Source organism: Nothoprocta perdicaria, unplaced genomic scaffold, assembly GCF_003342845.1.
Source record: "Nothoprocta perdicaria isolate Ctin4 unplaced genomic scaffold, notPer1 scaffold_4, whole genome shotgun sequence".
NCBI lineage: Eukaryota > Metazoa > Chordata > Aves > Tinamiformes > Tinamidae > Nothoprocta > Nothoprocta perdicaria.
Window position 1 is genome coordinate 8852531 of NW_020455643.1, and position 25040 is coordinate 8877570.

Below are 25040 nucleotides of genomic sequence, written 5' to 3' on the forward strand. Positions count from 1 at the left end.
CAGCTTCCAGACGTGTTATCAAAGGACACGGTTACTTGATAGTTCAGCAGCAGGAGAGTTGTGGTGGCTTCTCCTAGGAGACCAACCATCCCCTGCACACCACAAACACCTCAAATCAATGCCCTTACTCCAGAGAGCTTCGTTGCTTTGTCCGAGTCCTTCATGTCCCCATGCTTCGAGTCACTCAGATGAAACACATGAAACCCATTGCACCACCCTGCTCCCAGCCGTGGGGCTCCAACTCACCCAAGGAGGCTCTCCTGCAGCTGCAGGGCTGCTCACACAGCGAGGCTCACGTGTCCTTGCAGCAGTCAGGCCGCCCCAAATGCCTTTGGTACCTCCAGGAAAGATCAAGCTTGTAAAGCCCATTAGCATCTCTAATAGCTGAAAAMCAGTGATTCATCCGTTCCCCAGGCAAACGCAGGGACAAGCAGCTGCTCAAGAGCGCAGGGAAGACTTGCACAACCTGCTCAGCTACGGCCACACAACAGGCGTACAGGGGACCACCACCCTCTCCTTTCAGGCTTTTCCATAGGTGTATGATACCTGTGTAACAGTGAAGGTTAAGCCTATATAAYGTTGCCCCCAAAGAGATCTTGGATGCAGCCAGCACCCTGCCTGAATGTGGATCCCCTGCTTGGCAAAGAAAAGCAACAGGAAAGTTGCATAGAAATATTCTTATGTTCTATATAGTCAAACAATCAGACAGAAGCTGAAGCAGAGAGATTCAAGCACAGAAGTTCCCTGGCAATGGATGTCACTCTACTAAAAACTTTTCCATAAAATAAATGAAAAATTAAGCTCAACTGTTATTAGTCAAATTTCAACTGACTGCAGGCGAAGGGACTAAACCCTAGASGTTTATTCTGCTTCTCTACAGACTGAGCACCACACAAGAGGTTTCGGGACATGCTTCTCCTCTGTTAATATAACCTACAGAGTCATCCAGGTTTTCTTTCCTTCTCTCAAAATTCATTTAAAAGCCTTATTTGAGCCGAGATCTTGTATACAATTTTTTTGCCAAGAACAAATTTTTACAACTGAGTTTTAAATGTATTTTTTAAAAAATCCTGAAATTTACAATGGAAATACTGACAGTGCCCATAATCATAAGTGCAGAAACACTATTGTGATAGGTAGTTACTATCCCATCCAAAAAGAACAGAAAAGTTGGTCTCACAACCAAATTGCATTTTTGTTCTGTAACAATGGCCAGTTATGAGATCAGTAAAAACAGGTGCAAAGAGAAAAATACTGGGGATTTAAACACTGATGATGGCAATAGGAAGCCAACACCTTGGTCATTAAACTGTTTATGCAAGATTTTTTTTTTTAATAAAGTCYTGAATTACATTATAACTTATTTTTCTCCTGGGCAAACTTTTAGTGGCCATCACAGGCTGTTTGCAAACGTTTGATTTGTGCTTCCAAATCCTAACAGCTTAGCCATTCCCATCAATGATTAATACAGCAATCTATACTCAGCCTTGTCTGTTCTATCTCTTGGCTCAGCCTGAGGAAGTTCCCCATTACATGCAGGTATTACCAAAAAGTTTCCTCTTTGCAGTCTGGAAGGTTACACACAAAAAAAACAGCCATTCCCTGTTGACAGAGTCAAGTTTTGCTCCACAAATGGTGATTTTTCCCAGTCTTCTCAGGATAAATGTTGACCGTGCTCTGGGAAGAAGTGAACGGTTATATATTCTCACAAACTGAATCTCAGGCTCCTATGTAAATGTGGGGATGAGGCTGCCTAGTTCCTTGCTCTGGAGGAGAAACAGGTCGGACAGAATCAGTGCCCCCACATCCCTCCGCTTCTCTTCACGAGTAAGACCAAACATTAGCAACCATTAGCAACCAAATTTGTAATAAAAGTTAGAAACAGAAGAATTATGCACTTGTCTGTGCCAATACAAAGCCAAGAAAACAGCAGTCCACGTGGGTAGGCACAAGAGCTTGACCTCTGCCATGTGCAGGCACTAACCCGCTTGGCATTTACACAGAGTGAATCAGAGTGATGAAATTCAGCACGTGGCTCCCATGTCCGTGATCCCGGGAAGTGGCCCTGACATCACCTCATCCAAGGGATTCAATATAGTAAGATATTAAGAACATTGGGCCTTCAAAAGTGCTTTACAGGCACCGAAATGGATTAATCTTGCAACCTCTCACTTCCGTTCTGGAAATTACAGAGCACCGATAACAAACCAAAGTTTTGCAAGGCAGGCAGCGCAAACGGTAGAGTTGGACTGTGCTGCCTGCAAATATTCATTAATAAAAATTACAAATTGCTAGCAGAGAGGGGACGAGCTCTTCCTCACAGTACATTACACAAAAATATGTACATAAATATAATGCATTACAAAGTCAAAAGTTAACTTTGAAATAGGCAACTACATTGGTCTTTCACTACACTGGTTAAACAGTCCAGTAAGTTCAGAGCTTATTCATACAATTCTGTTGAACTCAAAGCAACCTTGATTTGTTCAATTTTCCACTTTGGGTTAAAATCAGGATGAGATTAAATTTAATAATTTTCCTTACCTGGAAGAAATTACTTCAAACATATCTAGAAAAGTAAACTGTAATATAGTAAATGTGTTGATGATTTTTTTTAAGAAAGTGAAAAAAAAATCAAAAATGAACATTATTCTGCACTTAGCAAAAACCCTGTCCATAAAACTAGGAAGAAAATAAACTTGTGTTCATTACTGTTGTTTATATATCATTTAACTCCTTCTATAAGAGTTTCTGTCATATAACTTAATAAAGAATCCTTGAGAAATTTTCTTGAAACTCCTCAAATGTCAGGGCTGAATCTCAACTCCCCTGCATCACAGGAAGGTTTGGAGAGCAGCCTTTAGAAACAGGACAGCCTCTCTGCTACTCACCAATGAGTTTATGTTTATGCTGTTAAAAAATACATATATACAGCCCTCTCATATCCACCACTGCTAAGATAACAGGATTTTCTTCACGGCTTCAAGTGAGGCATTTGTTATGATTAGTTTTATCACACGGAATCCAAGTGCTGTGGGTTATTAATCCAACCCTCTGACAGGTCTGCAGTAACGCCACATAACACGCAGCTAACAGTGACTCACCATTCCTCTGAGGCTGATAATACTGAAAAGGAAGCAGGACAAAGCTCTCAGATGCTTCTCTGGCCAGGCCACAGCTTTAGGAAACCCATGTTGCCTTCTCACCAGTGAAACTCATGTATTTGCTGGATTGACACAGTAAACTTTCCACTTGCACACTCCTATTCTGTGGATAATAGCTATTATCTCAAAACATTTAGTACACAAAGCATCTATGCTGCTCGCAAGGTGGAAGATGTGTGAAAAACAAACGTCCTCTTGAATGAAGTATTTTTATAAGTCTTCCATTTCCTTTTCCATTGATACCTCCTTAAGCTTTCAGCYTTGTTTTTAAATGTCTACTCATCCCTCAAGCTCCTTTCCTGTTCTAGCAACCGTATCAACACCCTGTGCCTGGGCCATCGCCCCATGCACCCAAACCTGCAGCAGAAAACCACTTCATACGGCAGTTCCTTCTTGGGATTTTTGCAATTTGAATGGATTGCAATTTCCAGGACGCAATTTCAAATCCCGTTTCTTCATTTGGGACCTGAAGGCATCACCTTCCCCATTCAGTCTGGCTCAGTTGGGCCCAGGCACCACAGCGGCAGAGGACACACAGAGAGCGGGCAGGTCAAGAGGGAAAGGCCGGGCTGCAGGGTTGCTGCAGCGGCATCCTGTGGAAACCTCAGCTCCTGTCCTCTCCTGGGTTTTTTTTTTTGAGTTGGTGCTTTGGTTGGATTTCACAGATGATTAATTCACTTTTACAATCCCCCGATCCAAAGCAAATTAAGGGGTACAAGTCCAAAAACATCCGGTGATAAGCGCTTGTTCACAGCGAAACAATTAACCGGAAGGATTTGGCTCCTTGAGCATACAAGAGGCTATCGATAACCACCRGTTCACACCACATCTTCCAGCTCTTTCCCACCCCATACAAGGCACCTGCTGAGCTTGCCCTGAAGGGTACAGCCCATCACCACCCAAGGCCACTTCCCTTCAGGAGCACATTCCAGCCAACGCAGAAAGGCTCCAGAAAAAGGTTCTCCGTGGCACAAACCTGACCCCAAACCAAGCCCACGATCAAACCTGCTTCCTTGCCAACACTTAATGGAACACCAYCAGGATAAAACCAAGTTAATCTATTCTTAGCTAGTATTCTTTCTGAATTCAACCACACTGTACAGTTGTTTGAAAGTCTTCTAGAAGCCTTTTTCAATATTACGCACAATTAAAAAGTTCTACCCAAGCTTGACCATATGAAATTTTCCTAAAGTCTTGACATCTTTTTTCCCCAGCATAGACCAATTTGATGAAAACCAATTTTACTACTTACACCATCCAACTTCTACAGTTCTTATTTTATCCTCTCAACAGCTTTAGCACCTGCCTGAATTCCAGCTTTCAATGTATGAATTGATAACAGAGAGATGCATCTTAAATATTTAAAGCATCAAGACTGTCCAAGATATAAAATAACACCTCAGGATCAGCAGTAAGCTCTACAAGCACTTGACTAATGCTCTACAAGGATAAAACAAAGTTGCTAGAGTTGTTTGAAATCGGAATCAAGCTAAATTAATGCAYAAATCAGCCTCACTGCAGAAACTGGTCTTACTTGAATGAGTATTTTGCAGAAGGTCATGTAATACACAGATGCAGGAACCAGCATAGTGAGACAGCGCTCCAATACCAAAGGAAGTTTATCTTATTCTTCTTTAATGAAGAATATTATTTAAAAGCATATTTTTTGAAGCATATTATCTGGAAACTGTGCTAGATAGAACAGCTCATGCAACTATCCATTACTTGGGATTTTAAGTCCTTCTCATTTCTTTAGAACAGCTCAAAATTGCCACACAAATACTTATGTGCTCTTGACCTTTACAGGGAACAGCTCATTCCTGTCTAAAATGCCAACAACTGCTTAAAATGAAGTTTTCCCATCACTGGCCTAACCCGCTCATCTATCATACCASAACTACCACATGCACTTAGATGATTTACTAGATTCTAGTGGTATTTGCTTGTAAYGAGTATTACCTTTTCCAAAGAAACATCCTAAACTACCAATAACTTTAAACACAYCCTCAAGGCTTAGGGTCTTTTTTCTTTCTCTTAATCCAGCAGAATCCAAGCACAACTTGAACATATCAGGTTCATATCCTGGTTCTGACACTTGCAAGGTTTCATCCTAAAATAAAACTGYTCAGTTCAGCTAAGACCTTCCATAGGTATAAAGTGATACAAAACCGCTTCAACATGCACCATTTCATTGAAAAATCACTGAACAGACTTAAATTTTGTCCATAAAACATTGGCCTCAGAACAAACCTCTACAGCTAGTTTTCTGCCCAGAACAAGTTTTAGTGTAGAATTACAGTCAGTTTTCTGAGCTTGTAACACAAAAAGGTTGACTGCCCTCGGTAAGCACAGTGTTTAGAGAAGTATGCATATGCTGTAYGTGCAATGTATAAGACATTGTTTAAATCCTCTTCAGTGAAAATTTAAAAATAATCCTTCTCTATATTCACATTTTTGAAAGAAACATGATCCAGGCTTTTCTGCTGCAAACTCACTCATGTATTCTGCATTTCCTTCTGCACTGGAGGAACACCAGCAAAACTGTGTTTAAAAATCTCAGCTTATGAGTAGATTTATTTTCACAACCATGTATCAGAAAACAACCAGCGCTATAATTTTTTAATGCTTTTTTAGTTTATGTGTAACTGGCTAAGGAACTAATATTCTCTCGTGATATGCTGGGAAAGAGAAGTTTTCTGATAAGCCTGCATTACTTTTCACTTCATAGGAGAGGACAGGAAGCAGACAGGAAGGTATTTAAGCTGATACCATTTTGACAAACCTTAGGAAATAAAAAAAAATGAAAAGATAGCATCAGCTAATAAACCCAGCACCTGGGGCAATTAAAAAATGCTGGTCTTTCATTTAAAATTTTAATATCCTAATCCCAGAATGTACAGTCTGTCCAGCCACAAGCTCAGCTGGACAAACACTTGACACTAAGAATGGCTGACAGCAGCCTAAGCAAAGAGCATTGCCTAAGAACTGAGAGGTTTCTTGTTAGACCGGGCTTAAGAGGCTGCTCTGCACCTCCTTCACACCACATGCTCCAAGAGGGAAGAGTTTCTTTAACAGAGACAAGGGCAGAGGGCTGTTGCGTAGAGCCAAGTGTGAGCTCTCATCCTTGTTCCTCACCCAACTGCATGGGTCACCTGTGCAATCTCTGTCACTTTTATATGAAGCTGAAGTTGAGGAGAGGTACACAGCGTGCCATTTAATTCATGACATGCGKTAAGAGGAAGCAACCATGTTGAGGCAAGCCTAAGAAGGCAAAAGGATGAGGAAGAGGAATTCCCAAAGACTATTTCACAAACACTTAGCTTAGAAAGTGGTAATTGATCTTCATTTGGACAAGGCACAGTGTTGAACAAGAAGATGACCTGCAAACATTAAGAGCTCTATTTCCTAATACTATAAAAAACCTGCACAAAGATACTATCTTTCTCTCTGTACCATGCCCATCCCTTGAACACTGGTCCTCAGAATCCATCCATATACATGGATAGAGAAAATCAGTTTAACTGTAGATGTTATTATTATTTTCCTTTCACAGAGCACTTAAAAGAAATTAGCGCTTGGGAACCAGAGCTCTGAAGCACAGCATAACAGTTTATTTATGGTCACAGCAACTAATTTTTCAAAGACAATCCTCAGGCCCCAGGCCCATTCCCAAGTCAATAAAGTCGGCTGCTTCGGCCACCACTAAAAAAGTGTTTTTAACTTAAGTGGTTTTGCTGGAGGAGGAAGACAGACAGCTGAAGAGCTGACCGCGGGACACAATCTGCTTTAGCTACAAAGACAGTGGGGGGAAAAGAGCAGTTTTGGTGTGACCAGCGGCTGTGTGACCACTAGCAAAGCCTGCCTGAGGTCTCAGCCAGCRCAGAGGAAATTACTGCAGAGATGGAGACACTGCCCTGACAAGGRCAGCTGTCCCCTCCCTGCCTTTCCTTTATTTGACAGTGCAGCTGCCACCACACCTTGTCCCTGGGCTCTGTTACATCTCAGCCATTGACAGGAGTCACCCCTTGGGAAAGCAGCACRGTGGGACTGAAGTGATTTCAGGTATCACAAAGAGCATTTTTTCCTTTTTGCTTTACAAGCTTTGGAGCCACACAGGAGGGCAGCCATCCACTTTCACTATTTTTGATACAAATGAACTGTAACAGTGCGTATCCTGCCAGGAAACATTACCGTGCATTACTGATAACGCATTACATAAAAAGGTAAATTAAGTTTGCAAGCTGCAAATCTAAGCTGATAAGCATACGACATGCACAGCTCAACAACTGCACAGAAAAGAAGAAAATAAACAGTTGCAGAGAAAACTTCAGGAATATGGAGGGGAAAAACCCAGGAAGGGTAGATATAAAGTAATGTATGAAGTACAACCACGGTACTCAGCCTGATTAAACTAATGGCCACGCATTAACCCTGGGAATGGCTGYGTGGGGCAAGGCCGTCCCAAAGGGATGAGCTCAAGTGCCAGATGTCCTGCTGGCAGAGCCCTCAGCGTGGCACCAGACCCCCTAAACACTCACCTAAACACTGCACCGACACGAGGGCTCCTTCTCCCGCGGGATGCTCCAACATGAAGGCGTTGAAAGAAGTTAGCGGGGAGACCGCAGGCTGCCTCTCTAAAAACAGCAGCCAATTACACATTCAAGGGACAACTGTGAGGCAACGGCTGAGCTGAGAGGTGTTTTCCAAGCTCCACAGCTGCCAGGCTGCTTTGCCAGGATTGTGAGCCCGAAGATCGAGGGATGCTGCTCGGTTAGAAAGCGGCCGCGTCGCCGCGGGCAGTGGCCGTTCCCAGGGCAGCGGGGCTGTGCAGGGCACGGGCCCACAGAGCCGCAGGCGCCACTGGCCTCTGCCCAAGCCTGCTGGGGATGGGAGCCCGTCTGGGGGATGTTTCTCGCTGCTCACCCTTCTCATCCGCAGTGTGAGGGCAGAAGAGGATCCAGAGCTCACTGAGCACTCCGACAGCTGCGGATACTACAGGGGTTACAGCCACAGACCCCTCTGCAGAGAAGGAAAAAAAAGCAATCTGACCTCAAAAAGGGTGCTGAAACACCACAGAGATGTTTTCCTTTCACTTTAAAGGAAAATAAATAAAATGGCGTTTCAGGGTGAGTTACCTGCTTCCAGGGCTAAACGCTTTTAGCTGAACCACCTCGGTGCAGCAGGGYGGGAAGACGGGAAGGGCCAAGGTCCTGACCTAGCACCTCCCGCAGCTCCTCCTGTCCTTCCCAGGCAGCAGCAACCTGACAAACCTCATGCCATGAAGGCTCTAAAGAGACCACAGGAGATGTGCCAGCTTCTGCACAGCTTACAAACAAAAGCAGCCAATACCCACTGGCAGGGGCAAACAAAACCCAAGGAGGAGAACAGGAAGATATGTCAGGAAAAGTCACTAACCAGCACTACAGAGGGGACTTCCAAGGAGCAGCAAGAACTGCAGGAGGAGATGCACCTCTCTGCAGCCGGCCAGCAGAAACACAGAARGGGTTTTTCTTTTCAGCCAGAACGGAGAATGACATCTAGGGAATTCTTAACCCGGCCCTTTTGGCGCCCAAAGTATACAAGTGCTAATTAGCCGGTGCCAAGCCTTCATTTTCACACTTCCAGGGCTGCTCAATTAAAAATATGTATTTTGGCACCGCTCTCTGTTTTAAAATAATTTAGACAAAGCTAAAAACAAAGACAAGCTTCAACCTCAGGAAATAATACAGCTGAAGATGGATGAATCATTAGCATACGGAGGGGGGAGCGGACATTAACAGACATACACAGACCTACTTTTCCGAACCAGTTATTGCCTGACGTGACAGAGGAGAGAAAACAAAAGTAAATGAATAGAAAYGCAGTGGGAAAGCAGAGACATAAAACGGACTGCCTTTTCCTGCACCGTTAGTAGGTCACTAGTTCTCCCTGCTGTATTTTCTAGAGTCACTATCAAATCTTTTTTTAAAAGCCTCCAGGTAAATAAAGGTTGGGAAAGAAACTGAAGTGCCAATAGAGAGTCTAGGACCTCCAAAACACACAGCARGTGTCTCGTCCATGAGCACAGCCTGAGCAATGATGTCAAGCACAAAACTACTGAGAGCACTGAGGATTTTTTTGGAAAAAAAATAATCAGGACAAATCTTAATTTATCTTTCAGTGTTCTGAGTGGCATCTTTTAAACAAGAAATGTGATTAAGAGAATCGCTTGCAATTCTTCAAGAGGTTGCAGAAATAAATATACTGACACAGAGATGCCAGGGCATTGATTTGCAAGGTAATTGAGTGTAGGATAATACCAAGCAGTAATCAAAGTAAGATTTGTTAAAACATGTTTGCAATGTTAGGTAAGATAACTACTATTGCTGTATACAAACACATATCTCCTGCTTTCCAAACCTCTGGCTCCCTGCCACTGCATGATGGTGCACCAGGAATAGACTGTTCCCAGCTCTTGTAATGTGCAAAATAGTTACACCATCAGCTTCAGAAATCGAGGAAAAGGGAACCCTCCCCATAATGTCATCAAGCTAGGAGAGGAGGGAACAGGAGGCCAGGTGCCGTCCTCAACCTGGTTACACTTCATCTTGCCTGAGGAAGACACAGGAACCAATCACACTTAGGAGGCCTAACTGTCCCAAACCTCTGAAGCCAGTTGCACACCAAGTCTGAGCCGATTAGACTTAAGGGTCAACTTTATTTTAAACAATTACTTCTTGTCAACAAATTAAGGGCATTGCGGCCCTGCAAACGTATCTTCCTTACCTTCAAGGATGGCTTGGTTATAAACGGGATCCCACATCTTGCCTCGAAAAATCCATTGTAGAAAAATCCTTACAGCTCCTCTACCTCCACTTGCTGCAATTCCCCATTTACATAAATCACCTGTATTTTAATTTCCCCACTTCCCTTGGAGTTATGGCCTTAAGAAAAATAAACATGTTCAAGGAAATAAAGGAAGAGAGTTAACAGAGCTTTAGCAACTTTGACCACATATGTAAATACTGTGGTCAGTTGATGTTTCTCTGACAGCCGATAGCAAGAACAAACGTGCAGACAGACAGGTACCACTTTTCCTTCTCTTCAGAACCTAGGATGTTCTCCAAAAACACTTCTTCTAGGCATTTGGAAGATTAACAGCTTTTTGCTGTCATAGCAGCTCTTCGTTACTTTCGCCATCAAGCTAAATCAGGGGCACAATCTCCTTAAAAAAACAAACCAGTCAACCTTGTTCACTTGAGCCTTTTTCTTCATAATATAATATTGACTGTTCAAATTCTAGGCCAGATGGGACTTTTATCATCAGGACGCTTTATTTAAACTCGCTTCTAATTGCGTGGATCTGAAAGTAAGCAAAACTATCAAAAAGCTGGACAGTCTTTGGAGAAAGCATTTATAAAAAGTAAAGTGAGTTTAATGTGTGTGACATTCCAAAAAACAATCCCATCACAACAACAGGTATCTTGACTCTCTCTTATAAGGTGCAGGCTCCAAACACTCATGCGATATCATCAAATAAGTCTCTAAACTGGCAAAAAGCAAACAGTTCTAAGAAATACTAATTCCACAGGAATCAAGGTCTAAGAAAAGTCCTAAATGATAGTGCTTATGTAAGAGATTGGATTAAAAATAATCTAGTGTGATGTGTGCATATTTACAAAAGACTTGGAAGAACGGAGTTTAAAGCAATCACTTAAAGAAAAGTCAGCTTTTGGAGGAAACAATTTGCTATACTAGATTATATTCATACAACCAAGAAAAAAGAAAATATCAGAAAGAGAGGATCAGGTATTACGTGTTGGCTTGACTCTCTAATTCTAAAGTAAGTTCAGATGCCCCCACAAGCACTTCCTTCCATGTAGCTCTTCCAGGAATATGCACTGAAATATAGTGGGATCTAATTCAGTCACAGCTCTTGCCTGTCTGCTTCCTCCTGCATATTTGGGGGAGGTAGGGGACAAATATGAAGCACCCCTTGCATGGCACCGTATCACTGCAATCTCACTCAACCAAGGTCAATGTAATCATTCTGTCATTAGGCATCATAAACAGCACGCCAGGTCTTGCTATTAAAACTCACTGTGTTAAGATTTTGTCTCACTTCCTTCAAGGGATATTTGATTAACCAAATGTGAAAGCAATATCTAGAAAAGAAAATTTAATGCCACTTATCTCTCAATGAAAACCACTTCCATTAACTCGGCTTTCTTCTTGCCCATCTTCTGTATCACTGTTGCAAATAAACCTAGTCAATCTGGAGCTGAACAAAGCAGAAAGGGCCATGCCAGCTCAGAGACCACCTAACCCAACACGGCACAACAAAGMAGGGCAACCAGAGAAGGGCACCAGAAGACAGTAAGCGGGTACTGAAGCTTACCCAGCTTGTACCTACTTGTGACTTGGAGGCCTCTCTGGAAGAGCATGGGGAAGGTGGGCACACATATATGTCCAGCCATCAACAAACAGCTGCCACTGCGAAGACTAAAGCAAAACAGTGAAAAAAAGAAACAAACCACAACTGCCCTTCCTCCCCACAGCATCCATCAACCTGCAGATCTGTTAAAGCTCTGCTTTCCTGGACATATTCCTAGCTGGCTTCTCAGGCTTCCCACTTTACTCCTGGATATCATGAATTACTCTTGAACGCTTTTAACATGCCAGAACACTTACTATTTCAATAATGACTTCTCCAGATTTTTTTTTCCCTTTTATTATGAATGTAATGTTTCCAAACAACATTCTCGATTGGTAGACTCGAGCTGTATTGCTGTGATAACCCTCTAAGAACCTTATCCCCTCCTGAGTTACTGTTATCCTTCCATCAGCTAGGAGATTTTGAGAAGGAACCGACCCACAGAAGAATTGGGTTGGAACACATCATTGTTCACTTGAGCAAGCTCAAAGCTAGYATCTCCTCTGGACAACTAATGGTTCACAGGTTTACACCAACAGTGGGATGTGGTGGCTTGCCAGGATATGTAGCACTGTTCATACTCTACATATTTGAGACATCTGCTTGGATGCGATTGTTCCTTCTCTGTTTGTTGGTAATTATAACAATAAGAGGCACAGCTGGGAAAAGTGAATTGTGGTTTCTCTTCTGTATGGAAAGTTAAGTGTTTGTCTGATGTGCGGCTCTAGAGGCAGCTGTAAGGTCCTCCTGCTGCCTTATTACATCTGACACCTCGGAGCACCAAGCAGAACACGTGCTTTCATGGGCTATAAAGAATGACTATTTCTGTTATTTCTGACACTTTATGACTAAAATGCTGGACTTGTTATCCAGCAGCACACACCATACGTAAACCAACAGCTCCATGTCCTTGACCTCGGACAGCTTCCAAGAAGATCAACAGAACCAGCTGAAAGGAGCACTTAGAGGAGGAAATGATTCATGAAGCAACAGCAATGACAGCAGATACCATAGGCAGCCATTGATTTTTGCAGAAATTAGAGTAATTATTATTATTATTTTTAATATACCACTGCTACAAGCAGATGGAGAATCCAAGATACCTCCTGCATATGGGAACCAGAGATGCAGGATGGGTCAGACCCCAAAATTCCTTTCAGTCTTGAGCAGAATGAGGCAAATACACAACATCCAGCCCTTGCCTGGGTACTATTTTCAGACTAAGACTCTAAAATTTCAAGCACAGCGTGCGACGCATGAGACGGTTGTCATGAAAAACATTCCACGTTATGAACTCCTATTCTAAAAGCACCAGAAATTGGGCCAGGAGTCTAATCCCCAAGTGATATCAAGTGACTTATTATGCTATTTCCTTCCATCAAGGAAATCGCATCTCGCAAGAAACAACAAAACAGACACCTGAAATTAAATTGTTTCTGGCAATTAAGAAGGTAAAAGAGTAAAAAATAGGGTACAAGAAAACACAAGCTAGTTGTATATTTTATATTGACACTCTGCTTTCCTCCATGATGAGCTAAAGAAATATTGTTGTAATCATATCAACATTTTTTTTTGCCTTCCAGTAATTATGTCGCTGTCTAATTGAAGCTCCTGAGATTGATGTAAGCACAACTCTATAAAACATAACAAGAACCGATGGGTGGAAGGTAAACAAGGAAGAAAATGGTCAAGGAATCAAGCATGGTTCTTCTTTATCAAAGTAAGTAATGAGAACTGAAGTATATTCTCCATCACTGATTATCTTTTATCATGATGTTTGTCCAGAAGATTAAAGGCATAAATTCAGGAAAATGCTACAGCTTGAATTAGGAAGAAGACAATGATCCCTCTGACTTCATAAGCTATGAATAGGTTAAATACCTGGAAAAACAGTCTAAGTCAAATACCTTACTTTGCAAAAGCTAAATATTTGAAAGTTACCATAGTACCTCAATATTCCCAAGATGTAAGGCAAGAGGACAGAAGAGAAACTCTGAAACACAGCCTCCAAATGTGGTCATTGCAATACATACCACTCAATTCTGGCAGGAACCCAAGGGCTACCTTCTTCAGGAGTGCAAGATAACAAAATTCCAGGACAAAAACGTCTGTTTCTCAAGCAACTGGTGCCACATTGAAATTGTTGGCTCTTGATCAGAACTTATAGTAAGCACAGAAATATGAACTGACAAACTGATCATCACTGACCAGCAAGTAGCTCTCCCAGAGGATGTATGAACAAATGGAGCTTTAAGACCAGACAGAATAAGCACAGGAAAGACCACAGTAGCTCATCCAACGACTTGATGTGCACACTGGGAAGGACATGATGTCGAGAAATTCAAGCCTGACAAATTTCCCACTACTGAGCCAGGAAGTGGAAGGCTGGACGAAGAAAATTGCTTTCCCTCTCTAGAAGATATTACATAAAAGCCTAACAGCACATCTAGCATATCTTGACATTCCTTTATGTTTCACTGTGCTGTTTATACCTGCCTGTGAGATGCCATTGCTGCTTCAGGCTCAGCAGAAACCAGTCTGTCCCTGTGGAAACTGCTCTCCAGAGAATATCCCTCTCCAGAGCTCTCAGGCTCAAGAGGACCGACTCCTTGGGCACTCAAAACATCCTCGAAGTTTCCTGCAAACATACACACATCTGCATCCCAAATCCCTAGTTTCACCACTAACATTTCCCCCTTCCTCTCCTACACACAGGTAAACTGAAGTGACCTTCCAGCTAAAGTCCTGCCAGCTTGGAAGCACTGAGGATTCGCACTTGGAAAGTCCATAGCAGGAACCATCTGCAACTAGAAAAGGAAGGATGCTCACCCAAAATATCTGGGGCCCACGCAGGGTGCTTGAAATGAGGAATAGACAGACCCATCCATCAGGCTGCTGTTTTAACAGCTTTATCTCGTGCAAGACACAAGCTTAGCAGCAAAAAAAGTCACAGCTCAATTCTCAGAGGAGCTTAAACTAATGAGCTGAGAATAGTGAACCATAAAAATGATCATTTTGCAAATCTCAATCCTACCAAACCAATATGTGCAGAGTCTGAAAGTCTCCTCAGAGAGTATCACTTACACCATACATTTGATCTATATTTTTCAAGGTAATAACGGAGGCTCTTCACTTTGCTACAAAAGGCCGCATGGGAAGAAGAAAACCCTTAAGATATCTACATGTGGCAGCTTTGCAGCAGCGTGAGACTGAACAAATGGAAAAGAACCTAAAATAGCTTGTGACAGTTTATCATTAATCAGTATGAATTACTTGGCAAAAGACCGTATCTCTCAGTGCAACTTAGTGGCACCTTTCCCGAAGAGCTAATACGAACACGAGTGCATAACAAGAGACTCCGGGAAGAGGGGAAAAGGAATGTCAGTGCTGATCGAGTTGCTGATGGCAAGAAACAAAACAGGAGAAGATACAGGGCAACACCTGTGTGGCAGCAAACATGACCRGCATGTTCCAGCATGGCAAGGTTAAATTCACCACAGAAGGTTCATAATCATACCACAAAAATGTCTTCTGAAGTGCCTCCTTGCATCATCTCTCCAGCAGTTTCAGTATTTGCCTAGAACTGGGAGAATATTCCAATTCTTCTTCTTATAAAATTACTACTTCTTCTTATAAAATTACTATTTATTCATAGAATAACATTACTATTGTCCTTGTGCTGGCAGATCCTGGCAAATGTTCCAAAACCCAAATTACTCCATTCTTCCAGCACTAATTTATGCATATGGATTTGATGATCCAGACTTACAGGTCTTATGAATTGAGATTTGTACTCTTAAACAGCTAAACAAAGTAGTTTTACACTTACATGTGTCAGTATATGCATAGGCAGTTTTTTCTTAAAAGGAAAGCTCTACAGTGTTTCAAAATTGATTCCAGTTGCTGTCAGATTTAGACAGGGAAAGTAAGAAGTTCAGTGAATAACTAAACTGAAGACCTTGCATGTGCAAGCCTGAAACCACATAATGCAGCTTCAAACGAAGGCAGAGAGGTCAGAATTCAAATCATCTCCCACCCTGCTTGAAGTGTCCCTATTACTTTTATGCAAAGGATATACAAGAGTTAAGTTCTCATGAAGAATTCAAAAATCTTGATTGGCATATAATCCATGGCAATTCTGTTCTGTTCATATCTAAAATCCCAAGTTATAGGCACTAATTGTAGCTTCTTTCTCCCAGTAACTGGAAAAAAAACAACTTTCTATGCTTAAAGGTGATTAGAGATATACCTGAAAAGATTTTGAGCTAGATCTGTAAAAGAAAAAACACCAAGTGAGTGAAATTCTCAGACTTAAAAATGAAAAACAGGCTGCTCCACACCTGCATTCCTCCAGCTATTTTGCACATTCTTCATGTGGGTAAAGATGGGTACTACCAAGAGATCTGGAGCTGGAACAAGATCACTTTCCATGGCCTGAGGACCCGCAAGCTAGCAATGGCTCATCATTACCAAAACTGTACAAATAGCACACCTCAAGTATTACAGCTGTTCAGTGCCTCAGCATGAAGACCATCAGACATCAAAAGTCTCCTTTGACACTCACACCTTCAAATTAGCCTTTAGCCCAAACTACAGATCTCACCATATACTGACAAAGACTGTTCCATGCAAACAGTGAAACTTTAACATTTCAGATATCATTTCTTCAAAATGTTGGAGAGGAAGTTGCATTTTAATCTACAACAGTAGAGACCATAATTTAGCTGATCTCATTTGTAAGAAATTATTCTTTGGCTTAGTCCCTACATGTAAACGAAGAAAACAACAAACAATTTTGTCAAATCACAGAAAAGCATACTGAACTGACCTTCCATTGCTCCTTGGGCARCAGCTTCACTACCACAATATCACCATTCAGGGCTCTGTTGCGAGCTACCACTCCATCAATAAAGATATCGCGATGCCCGTCCTAGAGAAAGAGGAAGAAAAAGGAATACCACAGCAAAACACATTAAGTTACGGTTGTTAGGAAGTTTAAAACACTATCATCAAAAAAAAAAGCCACACGCCCTGGGGAGAAAAACATCCTGCAGTTGTGCATGGAAATGGAATGGTTTCATCACATGCCCTCCAATAGGCAATGTCTTTCAGCAAATCCTTTGGGAGTCCGTGCCAACACAGTAGTTGCCCAGTATTCACTCAGGACAGAGCCAAGCCTTCAGAACGTGTTGCCTGCAAAGGCTGCTCAGTTCCTCTACAGTTACTCTCAGGAACAGTTTTCTACAGTCACCTTTCTCCTCATATTACGTGGCCACCTCAAGCCATCCAGAAACTCAGTTTGTTCAGGACATGTTGCCAGGACAAGCGCTCTGCAAGCTGCTCTCCCGAGCAGGTTGGGAAACAGCACGAAAGGGATGAGCAGCACCAAGATCCACACGTCACCTTTCAAAGGAGGCAAGGTTTCTTTTTTAAATGAGGTACCACAACATATCCTGGTTTGGGCACCACTGCTACTAGAATCGATTCAAAACTGTGACTACAGGTGGCAAGTGCAAACCAGATCTTTGATGGCAAGAGACAGGTCAGGACAGGTCCTCTCGCTGCCCGGCAATAACATCCTTGCATGGGAGCCTCTACCAACTGAGCACCCCATGACTATCTGCCCTAGAAATGTTTGGCATTCTGCTAATCTAGACTTCACTTGGAAGATTTTCTTCACGGGGATGAATAAAGATGAAGCTTTATAAGGATGTCAACACAGAGGCTTTTAAATGAGTGCCAATTTTGTCCTTTTTTGGCTAATTATCTGCACAGCTCTTGCTGCTTTCATTTCCGTTTCCTCATACTTCAGTACATGGAGAATTCCATGTGGCTGTTTACAGTGCCATGAACATGTCAAACAGCATGAGTATTTAGTATCAACTTGAGCACTCACTACAGTTTTTCTACACAGAGCTATCATTTCACAACTGAGATACAAAAAAGAAAAGTTTCTTTATGCTACAGCTTTCCATATCTTCCTTTGCAACAACAAAAAACAGCCTCAAGAAAAATAAAATCTTAATCACAACTCCAGTGACTTCAGTTGCACCCTCCTGAATATCAAATGCTTGAGTAAATCCAATCAGAAATAGCTGTATATTCAGCCTCCAAGAAAAACTTATTTTATAATCTGCAAACATGAGGCCTTAATATCACATAAATATCTTACTCTGCTTAGATACCAGAACAATAAAACGGCAGAACCAAGCCATGATGTGAAACTGAGGCTATCTTCCAAGAAAACAAATTACTCTTAGAAAGAAAAGCAGCAGCAGCAGCAGTTCAACAGCTGTGTGAAAGCTGCCTCCCATGACAAGATGCAGAAAAATTGCAAAGCCTCTTGGACCAGCACAATTCAAATTGGAAACTGTTCTTCTCAAAAAGCCAGATTTTTTACACATGGTCTTATTCTTGTCTCCCCACCCTCTCCCTTCTCTTCCAACTCCTGACCTAAATCCTACTACATATATGAAAAGTTCAAAGCTATTTTTTAAAGTGCACATTTTTGTTTGTGTTTTAAATATCTCTAAATATCTGTGACTGGTTGCAGTCACAGGCTGGTATTTGCAACATTTTTATTGTTCTACAATATTTTCTTTTTATTTTCTCCTTTTTTGTCCAAGAAAAAAGCAAGGCCATTCCTTCACCCCTTATATAGGCACTCTATGTGTCACACTAGAAAGTTGAAGCTGCATGTCTGCACTATGCAAAAGCCTTGTCTTGAATTGCACTTATTTTCATCTTAAAATTCTCATATATACACACACATATATGTAACATATATAAAATATATGGTGCAATTTTACAGCAATCAATTTCCCTGTCTCTTACATGAGAGATTAGAATTTGGCCAGCAGTTTTATTTTTGCCTCAAAATAGAAATATCTCCGTGCCTAGAGTTCCTGCCTCAGGATTATTGGGTGAACTTGCACACTTCCAAGAACACCTGTACATTCCTCTTCTTCCTTCAGTGTCCAACTCGTCAGCCCTGCACAGTWGCTCTTTTCAGTTACTCAGCAATTAAATAAGCACTGAAATGCAACCCATTCACTTGCAAAGTCTGAAGTGCCCCTTGGCTCATACAGTGTGTTACCTGCAATAGCTTCAGGACTTCTACAACCCTCTCCAGGCAGCAAGGTGCTGTCATTCCTCAGTGGCTTCTGGGAATATCTAAGCAGTGCTCTCTATCCCCATCCAACATGAAAAACATCTGCAAATCCCTCACAGAATCTGCTTTAATCTACTCAGGAAGCACATTCCAAAACTGCAGCTCAGCCACCTGAGATGCTCCTCGCTCATGCTCAGGAACCTCATTCTTCAAAATGACAAAGCCACGATTTCAAACATGACAGGACTGTGAGCGGAGAAGACACAACACAGGAGGTAGAGAGTTCAGTGCTCTGGGCCCATTCGCTGGGAGGCTTTGGAGAGAAAGGCCCTCGGTCTTCCCCTCAGCTCCATGCAACAGTGAGASAAGCAGAGCACAGTTGCAGCAAGAAATTCCCTGGCACTTCTGGYGTTAAAAGGTGAACAGCTGCTGTATTTGAACTTCACGAGGCTGTAGCCAAGTGGGAACTGAACAGAAAGGGGTACAGAGCCTTAGTCAACAGMAGGAGAAAAAGGGTGATTTTTAACAGCTGCTGCTCTTGCATCATCTGGCAATGCTGGGAAGCCCTGCAGAACACCAAGGCCTCCGTGGCAAGTAATGCTATATGGAGGATAGTATGCAGATATGAAGATAAACCTCCTATAAAGTCTTTCCCCTTACAATGACAATGTCCACACCAGCCACATTCAGCTTCATCCAAGTGCTGACTCTACTTATGATTAGGAATGAGACTGGTTCAGCTCCACAAATGAAAGAAAAATTAAGGATGAAGGGAATACCGACCTCAACTAGCCCTCCTTCTACAGGTGCATTCCCAAGTGCAGTAATCTCCTGCAGGAGGCAATAGCTGGGCACCAGGGGGAATTAGGGGTAAAGTCTCACATCTGATTAAACTTGCATCTTTAGACAGTCATCACACTTAACCTCGCATTTTGTAATTGAGGACAGTATCTTAACAGCCTGYACTTGCCTACCCTTTGCTGCCACATTACATTGTCAGTACTGCTTCCTTCAAATACCAAGGAGCTGTTTTGCACTTGCGCCTCCAATTAATCCTAAAAAAATCTACCTCATACACCTCTGTTTGGAAGGAGACTGCATTATCCCCATCAAACAACACAAAATGACACTACCATAAACTTCAAGACTTTCAATCCAAACTCCAAAGCAATAGTGCTGGCAGCAGCTGGGACATCAGAGCCAGCGTTGCACTCAGTGCAGCCCTGTGCTCTCTCCCTGCATACCAACAAACATTTCAATATGAAACTCGCTCTCTCATTGATAGAAACATTTTGACCAAGTCAGTTCCAGATTAAAAGCTTGGGCTGTGCCAGCTGTGAGGTCACTTCTCTACTGCAAGTCCTTGAAATCGCAAAAGCCCTTCTTTTCTGTCAAAATAAGAAAAGAGGCACAAACCAATCCCATGTGAGTACATCCCAAGCCAACCAACACACAGTGAGTGTAAAAGTGGGCACATGAAAAGGAATCACGTGCATTACTCTTGGAATGACTTTTCAAATTAGCTCATGCAGCAGATCGAAAATGGAGAGCATATTTGTTTAGGGAAGATTAACTTAAATCAGTGGAAAATCTATAAAACCTCTGTAGCCATAAACCGAGGGTTTTCAATTACACTATCTAGTGGTCCTCAAACCTGAGTTCAGCTGGCTTCTCTAGGATGCAGTTGTATCCGCCATTTCAGCACAAGCTAAAGACATTCTTTGCCATATGAAAAAACAAGATTTACTTGGGAAAATGTGATGAAAAAAATCGAAATGATGCTCATTTATTCTCAACTAATTCACCTCCAAGTGACCTTTCATAAACAGCATAACTCGTATCTTAATACACCTTCACTTATGAACTGTAAAGCATTATATAATTACACTTACTGGGGATGGAATGAAGGCTTCATGGTATCTCTTAGGATTTATTCTCAAGGGCCCCTTAAAAAAAGAGAAGAACAAGAAAGATTATGCATGAATCTTATTAACTTTATATAACATCAGTTAATTTAGAGAGCTGTAATATATCTACTGTGAAACACCAGAGATGCATCTAAATTTCCATTATACAGAACAAGTCTTGTCAACTTTGCATCTGAGCACTTTCAAGCCAAAAGGCAGTTTCATGATAGGCTTAAGCTGATCTACTGCGGGCTGCCACCAAAGACATGTTGATTCATTTGCTGCTGCTGCTACTGGATGAACTGGGGATCCAAGTCCTGCTGCTCCCTTTGGACATTTTCTCCCGAGTTTCAAGATTTCAGCACCTTTATTAACAAACTGACAGTCCGAAATGGTTTGTTTTGCTCTGGTTGGGAAAGRGAAAGTATTAATTGTGCTTATTTTGGAGGGCAGGAGGAAAAGGGCAGGAGCTGGGCTGCTAAAGCAGCACGGCAGCGGTGAGAGCCGCGCGGGCTCTGCCTGTTCCAGTGGACACAGTAGCAATAACTCAGTGATAAAGAATATTTTCAAAGATGAATAGAAAGGATTTTCCAAAAACAAACATTTAAGGTCCAAAAGATTAAATGCTGTTTAAACACTTTTAAAGTCAAACCATTTTGAAAACATCTGAAAGTCCTGGGTGTATCTATTTCAGCTTCGTTATCTGCCAACTCAAGATTCAAATCCTTGCAACAAATACCTACGACCCCTCCAAASTAAACCAACCCGTTTTCTGCTTGCACTGAGGAACACCACAGTTAACAAGAGAAAAGCAGAGCCAGTGGACTACAGGCTCTGCAAAAGTGCCTTTTCCACCCTAAAAGAGGCCTGGGAACTGTGATTCAGGTGGCCATTACATCTGACAAYTTTTGATTCTTCTGGAAACACAGCTCTTAACTAGGCACCTGCCTTCACGAAGGCTTTTGCTTTGCTCTGAATTTAAAACTTATTTCAAACATACAGATGAAGAAATGTTGGCCAAATTGTTATAGGAATAGATTCCATCTGTTGGCACTTCTGTGTTTAGCAATCAGAGGAACCTCTCACAGGAATTGCTTCCTTAAAAATTTACTGCAGCATACAATATTTTTTGTTTTATGTATTCTGGGAAACACTTAGACAACAGAAAAATAAAGCTGATTGCATGTGAAAGCCTTGCTGCCTTGAAGGTAGAATCCGCAAATTTACAGAGTTTGGAATCCCCAGCACCCCATGCTCTCTACTCATGAAATTTTGAGTACTTTTCAGCAGTGTCTTATTTTAGACCTTATTTAACAGGTATTAATGCGCACTCTGGCCACACGGCAAGCACTACCCAGGACAAGGGCAAGAAAAGAAAAGATGATGGCTGGACTCAACCCTGGGAATACTTTATGGTTAGGCAAGGTGAGAGCTAACCTGCTGTCATCAGCCTCTATTAGCACGGGTGCCTTCTGATGGAAAACTCCATGGCTTTCCCCCCCACTCTCTCCCCCCAAATCAGCAGGAAATGAAGCTGCTACGGAGAGACCCAAGTGAGGAAATAAATAAAAAGAGATGGCTGCTTTGCTTGAAAAAAAAAAAAATGAGTGAAATAATGCCCATATCCAGAATCTATCCAGCAACACAAAGCAGATGAGGGGTATCCGTGTCACTCTRGAGAACCCCCTTGGTTCCTTTGGGACATCTGTCAATCAGACAAGTGCAAATGCCCAATTTGCAGGTGAAAAACCAGGCTTTGCATCCCTGATTTGTAAGGAACCCAAGTGGCTGTGAGCACAAGGACACCCAGCTCAAGCAAATACATAGAGCAGAGTCTTGCTGCACTTCCAGCGCCCTGGGTACCTCTGCATTTCCTATGTCCCATCTAATTATGACCAGCATTAGAATTCTTACGTCAAGGAACATTAAAATACTTTAGCTCTTTCCTTCAAGCAAGGAACTCCCAAAGTTTATCTTAGAAAGCAGATGGGCCCTATTATCTGTGCCTATGAAAATCGTATTTACAATGTTGTACATTTCACGCTGTGATATCATATCTGGAACCAGTCGCTCTCCCCATCTGCAACGAACAACTGTTCTCATATGTGTATTAGGGGCTGAGGATCTGGCTGCAGAGTCTCATGATGTCACACTAACRCTGTATTATTTTACAATAGCTCGCAAACAATAGCTGCTATATTTATCAGTGTTTTTATGTCAGTAGGGCCGGTGTTTTGAAAGGAAGAGAAAGGTCTGCAGGAAGGTTTCTAAAACGTGTTCTAATGATGCAGGTCAGCTTCAAACACAGTTGCCAGAAAAAGTTTCTAACCTCATTAAGCTCCTGCAGCAAAACACAACAAGRTCGTGATTTCTCAAGCTGCTCTGCTAGAACCACAGTAGGAAAGACTCAGACTAAACGTCAAGCATCTCAAATCAAGCAGCTCCTATCAACCACCATAACACGCAGGCCTTGCCTGGCTTGTGTGAGAAACAGTGCAGAAGGCCCCAGGTCAAGTATCTACCCACCATGCTAAGGCCACCTTTGTAAACAAGCAATCCARGACCATGAGGGAAACCCCGGTCATTGCACCCACAGGTGTCTTTCCAAAGACATTTCCAGCTCCTTTCCAAAGAACCACATCAGCTCAGGGCAAAGGCGGCGCCTGTGCACGCTGCGCATCCTCCTTCCGCCTCAGCATCCCAGCAGGGAGGGCTGGGAGCCGCTGGAGGCGGCAGACGCCGATTCCTGGCTGGCGGACGCGGATTCCTGGCCGGCGCTGCGCGTGATGATCACTGTCCTTTGGGTCAACGCTGTGTAACGCACAACCTGACGTCATCGGGCGCGCGGAGCCAACACCGTGCGGTTACGTAACCACGCAGAGGTTGTTCCGTCTCGTTTGCCTCCGGCCCGGCCTGCGTCGTTCAGGCAGCCACACRCCTGCGGCCTTTGCTCGCTGCAGCGTCACGGGGCGGGACGCAGGCGGCCGTGTCTGCATGCCCCTTCCTATGGAAAGGGGCTCCTACACATGCCCCAGGATTAAGTGGATGCAGGAATCCTCCTGGGCACTTTTCTCCACGCTACTTACTGAAAAACCGGGTTACATCAAACAGAGAATGTCACCACGACTACTACTGACAGATTTTAGCAACCGTAAAGATAACCCGCTTGTTCCTCCTGATTYGGGCTGCTCGATTTTCATGACACTCATGCTTTATCTTGGAAATCTCCCACGTTTGCCAGTAGATCCCTGGTTAGGGCTAACAGAATTACTTACATAACTGCACTGCTAGGGTCCATGACAGCCTCAGAGCTACAGGAGGTCTCTTCCCCCACCACACCCCACAAGAAATGATGTTCTCAGACACATGCACATCTTGTTTCCAAGATACCCTGGGGGACTCCYCTGCTCAGAGGGTTGGGATCCTGACTGGCTGGCCCTGAAGCTTGTTTGGGACCATGAGAGTCCAAACCAGTAGATTTCTTTGTCTCTGCCACAGCTTCTTGGGATGCATTTTTGCAGGTCACCACACCAGACCATTTCAATGCTCTTAGTGAACAAAAATCTGCCGTGTTAATCCCTCTTTCGCCCCTCACAACAGCAGTGCTCAATATCTGTCCATCCACTGCAACTGTTATCAGGACCTCACCTATGCTGTTCAAAYCTGCAATGACAAACAATCCTGATGAGATCATGAGGATGAATGAGTTCAGGGTGAGATACACTGAGCTGGGGTGCTCATGATCTGACCCTCAGACCTAAGTGATCAAATCCAGAGTCTACAGACTCAGATGTTTCCCTGAAATGTGGAAAGGGGTGAAATAAGAAAGCACATGACTCTTCCAGTTGCAGAGCACATGACCTGAAGTAGATACTAGTCATTTACCAGAACTAGGGCTTCTTTGGCTAGAATAGTATGCAAGCACAGGTCCTGCGGGACTTCACATTTCCAGGGAATTCTCAGGTAGCAGCAATAGTCTGACATGACATATCGGCTTATGGAAGTATAAAAACACTACACAAGTAAATCAAGGATCTGGCATGACTAACTGGCTCTTTTATGTTATTTTAACCAGTTCTGTTGTAGTCCACAACACTGCTGCAACGCCCTGTGAGGGAGAGCTCTATCAGACCCCAGGGACTACAGCATCACTGGCACCATCATTCTCCCTTTTCTTGTGGGAAGGCAACTTCTGAAAAGAGATGATAAAAATGCAGACCAAAGAGAAAAGGGGGAGAATCTGCACCTCACTGCTGAGGACTAATCAACTTCTCCATGAGGAATTCCTCATTAAGCAATATCCTTCTAAGGGCACTCATTTTTACTTACYCTTACAGACCCAGGGAATGCTTTTTTACTGCTATTTCATTTCAGGTGAGTTCTCCCAATTCCTTGTACGTTTTAGAGCATCATTGCACAGCAAATGACTTCACCATTATCATTCA

General features: G+C 42.7%; 1 protein-coding gene across 1 annotated transcript in view; it reads right to left on the reverse strand.

Moving 5' to 3' along the window:
* The window catches only part of DIS3L2 (DIS3 like 3'-5' exoribonuclease 2), a 183493-nt gene that overhangs the window by 139699 nt on the left and 18754 nt on the right, over positions 1 to 25040 (reverse strand). The window contains exons 5-6 of the mRNA XM_026045381.1: positions 20581 to 20634; positions 16406 to 16507 (exon numbers count right to left, since the gene is read on the reverse strand). Coding sequence (XP_025901166.1) covers positions 16406 to 16507; positions 20581 to 20634 — 156 coding nt within the window. The remainder of the gene's footprint in view (positions 1 to 16405; positions 16508 to 20580; positions 20635 to 25040) is intronic.